The sequence below is a fragment of the Pleurodeles waltl genome, chromosome 12, assembly GCF_031143425.1.
Source record: "Pleurodeles waltl isolate 20211129_DDA chromosome 12, aPleWal1.hap1.20221129, whole genome shotgun sequence".
Lineage (NCBI taxonomy): Eukaryota > Metazoa > Chordata > Amphibia > Caudata > Salamandridae > Pleurodeles > Pleurodeles waltl.
Genome location: NC_090451.1, coordinates 666,693,824 through 666,697,829, shown reverse-complemented (window position 1 = coordinate 666,697,829; position 4,006 = coordinate 666,693,824). Strand labels below are relative to the sequence as shown.

Sequence of the window (4,006 nt, the reverse complement as noted above, 5' to 3'; positions counted from 1 at the left end):
ACTCGAGGTCCCCAAACCTAAGATGAAGGTGAGCCTTTTCCTGTGATGACACTTTCTCTTCCTGTTTCTGTTATATGTAGGAGTTGGAATCATGACACAAAGCTATTTCACATGCATACAATCCCTTATTTTACTCTGCTTTCTTCACCTCCTTCCCTGATAATTCTGTCTAAGACATTTCCTTCTATCTCCTAAATGAAATGCTAAACCTGTGATTTTTGTTTGGCTACTTTCTCCTTTCTCATGTTGGAGATAGTTTGGTGGGATGTTAGTTTCTTAAGTACCAATCTCCATCTTCAATCAAGAGATTCAAGATTGTCAAGGAGATTTTCTCAATGTCCATTCCTTGACAGCCCACTGTCTAATGTCTTTCCAATGTACTACTTGGTTTTTTAAAGCAATAAAATAAAGAAATAATATAAAAAACAGGAGTTAACTTAGTATCCTGATCTGATAACATCAGTAAGCTCCCGAATCCACAGATCTGAAACGTGGCCTAAAACGTTTGGTGCCTCCGATAGAAATGTTTCTATGTTTTCATGCAGGTTTCACTGTCTTAGTGTGCGTTCACCTTTCAGTATCCACATTCTTACCTCTTACTACTTACCATGTTATCAACACATACACTTCAACAGAAATCCCTTTACTTTCCAAACCATTGTCACATTCTCTTCAGTGGTGCCTTCTTCACTCTCCATACCATTGACACCTACATTTAATGACACATATATTTCGGTGGTTCTCTTTTCATTACGAATATCCTTGCCACTCTCACATCAGTGGGACTCCTTTTACTTTCCAAATCACTGGCACATTCCCTTGAGGAGTGTTCCCTTCATTCTCCATAGCATTGACTCCCTTCTCTTCAGCCGTGCTTTGTTCACTCTCCATAGCATCAACTCCATTCTCTTCACCGGTCCTTTCTTCACTCTCCGTAGCATTGACTCCATTCTCTCCAGCGGTCCTTTGTTCACTCTCCATAGCATTGACTCTAGTCTCTTCAGCGGTGCTTTGTTCTCTGACAGTGTTATTGACATATTCACTTAAGTGATGCTCCCTTCACTATATATATGTATGACCCCATTCTCTTCAGTTGTGCTCCTTCACTATCTATCTCAACACATTCTCTTCAGCGGTGCTCCCTTCATTCTCCATAGCTCTGACTCCTTTCTCTTCAGCGGTGCTCCCATTATTCTCCATAGCAGTGACTCCTCTCTCTTCAGCGGTGCTCCCTTCATTCTCCATAACAGTGACTCCTTTCTCTTCAGCGGTGCTCCTTTCATTCTCCATAGCAGTGAATCCTTTCTCTTCAGCGGTGCTCCTTTCATTCTCCATAGCAGTGACTCCTTTCTCTTCAGCGGTGCTCCTTTCATTCTCCATAGCAGTGACTCCTTTCTCTTCAGCGGTGCTCCCTTCACTCTCCATAGCAGTGTCTCCTTTCTCTTCAGCGGTGCTCCCTTCATTCTTCATTGCAGTGACTCCTTTCTCTTCAACGGTGCTCCCTTCACTCTCCATGGCAGTGACTCCTTTCTCTTCAGCGGTGCTCCCTTCACTCTCCATAGCAGTGACTCCTTTCTCTTCAGCGGTCCTTTGTTCATTCTCCATAGCAGTGACTCCTCTCTCTTCAGAGGTGCTCCTTTCATTCTCCATAGCAGTGACTCCTTTCTCTTCAGCTGTGCTCCTTTCATTCTCCATAGCAGTGACTCCTTTCTCTTCAGCGGTGCTCCTTTCATTCTCCATAGCAGTGACTCCTTTCTCTTCAGCGGTGCTCCTTTCATTCTCCATAGCAGTGACTCCTTTCTCTTCAGCGGTGCTCCTTTCATTCTCCATAGCAGTGACTCCTTTCTCTTCAGCGGTGCTCCCTTCACTCTCCATAGCAGTGACTCCTTTCTCTTCAGCGGTGCTCCCTTCACTCTCCATAGCAGTGACTCCTTTCTCTTCAGCGGTCCTTTGTTCATTCTCCATAGCAGTGACTCCTTTCTCTTCAGCGGTCCTTTGTTCATTCTCCATAGCAGTGACTCCTTTCTCTTCAGCGGTCCTTTGTTCATTCTTCATGGCAGTGACTCCTTTCTCTTCAGCCGTCCTTTGTTCATTCTTCATAGCAGTGACTCCTTTCTCTTCAGCGGTCCTTTGTTCATTCTCCATAGCAGTGACTCCTTTCTCTTCAGCGGTCCTTTGTTCATTCTCCATAGCAGTGACTCCTTTCTCTTCAGCGGTCCTTTGTTCATTCTCCATAGCAGTGACTCCTTTCTCTTCAGCGGTCCTTTGTTCATTCTCCATAGCAGTGACTCCTTTCTCTTCAGCGGTCCTTTGTTCATTCTCCATAGCAGTGACTCCTTTCTCTTCAGCGGTCCTTTGTTCATTCTCCATAGCGCTGACTCAGGTGCTCCCTCCACTTTCAGCATCATTACCACATTCCCTCCAGCTGTCCCCCCTTCATGCTCTGTGTGACTAAACCCGTTCCCTTCGCAGCGCTTCCTTCACTCTGCATGTCACTGACTCCCTTGCCTTCAGCGGTGCTCCCTCAATCTGCACGTCATTGATTCCATCGAATTCAGGAGCGCTGCCCTCGCAGTCATCATTAAGTCCATTAGCTTAATTGGCATTAGCTTCCTGTCCCCACAGTTGCCCCTTTAAGTAGCACTGCCTGCGTCTAATTATTTAGCAGTGCTACCTCAGTCACACCACCAATTAGATGCCCCTTCGCGTGTTCTTGTTTGCCCCGCCTGCCTGCGGCCCTCCCCGGGTCAGAGGACATGATGTTTCCTCAGCCTTGGCTCCTCTTCCTCTGCCACAGCGCGACCATCCCTTCTCGAGGCCTCGCCTTCACATTGTGGGCAGATCCTGGCAGAGATAAACTGGCTGCAGCTGCCAGGCAAGAGGAAAGGATTTCAATTAAATTGAGGGACGAGTTCCCACTGATACATTGACAAGTATAAAAGAGTGTAAACATCAGAGGAGATTTATTTTATCAAGCCCTATGTGTACACAAGACGCAGTCGTCAACACCAGCTGGGCCTGTCAGATTAGACTCGGGAGCTGAGAGGAACTTGACTGTAGTTAACTGTCTGAAATCGAAGGCTGGTTTCTGAAAGATGTCTCCCTTAGACCTCATTTAAGCCCTGCACCACTCTTGTTTATTTATAAAAACCTTACCTCGCCGACACAAATATAGCTCCTTAAACTGTTTAGACGTTGACATGGCATGCTGAGATTTTCGCTCAACCGAGGGCAAGGACATTTAAACTCGTCATTGAGAGGATTCTGCCTCAGTGATGTGTTTATTTATTTTACTGCTTTAAAGTGCCTTCCAGGGAAGAGTAACAAACTTGTCTTCTTACCCGATCTTACACTATGAACAATCACCAACAATTGGGGTTCCGGAGTGAGGCTTTAAGGCATGTTGGTGCAGTTCTTACCTTGGCCCTGAGTATGAATAGGGAGTAATTGCAGAATGTTTTACAAACATGAGTTGGCAAAAGAATTGGATGTGTGGGTTATTTACTCTATGGTGACCACACTCAATTCACAATTTCCACTGATGGATTTTGTCAGGGTAAAATTTGCAGTAAAGGTGATAGCTGCAGAATACTTTACAGTAAACAGAGAATTGTGTATATAATTTTCTATTTTGACTTACAAAACTCAGAATACGAGGTTTTTACCGGACTCGTTAAATACCCCATCTGGGTTAATGATATTTGCCAGGTGCTGTAAATCTCCATAGGTCCCCCCCAACAGACTTCGATCGGCATTCCCTATAACCTTCATCTGCCTTTCGCAGGTCATCGGCTTTAGAAATGGAGCACAAAGATCATATGTGTTTAGTTTTGATGCCAACCACCCCAAAACCCAGATGAAATTCCATAACAATAAGCTCACCAGTTAATCGGCTCCCTTCATATATGAGCAATCAGTTCCTTATATTGACATACTCCTTGCTTATGGTTCATTAGGATAAAGAGAACCACTAAGGTGATACCAATTACCAGACTCAAAACATGAA

At 44.8% G+C, this 4,006-nt stretch overlaps 1 protein-coding gene across 1 annotated transcript; it reads right to left on the bottom strand.

Moving 5' to 3' along the window:
• Window positions 1-1,110: 1,110 nt before the first annotated feature.
• LOC138267176 (mucin-21-like) lies at window positions 1,111-2,370 on the bottom strand. The gene has a single exon (XM_069216027.1). It carries the CDS (start codon window positions 2,368-2,370, stop codon window positions 1,111-1,113), a length of 1,260 nt encoding a protein of 419 aa, XP_069072128.1.
• Window positions 2,371-4,006: the final 1,636 nt, after the last annotated feature.

Excerpts from the sequence above, each read along its gene's own strand:
- LOC138267176 (XM_069216027.1), bottom strand. The coding sequence starts at position 2,370 with ATGGAGAATGAACAAAGGACCGCTGAAGAGAAAGGAGTCACTGCTATG.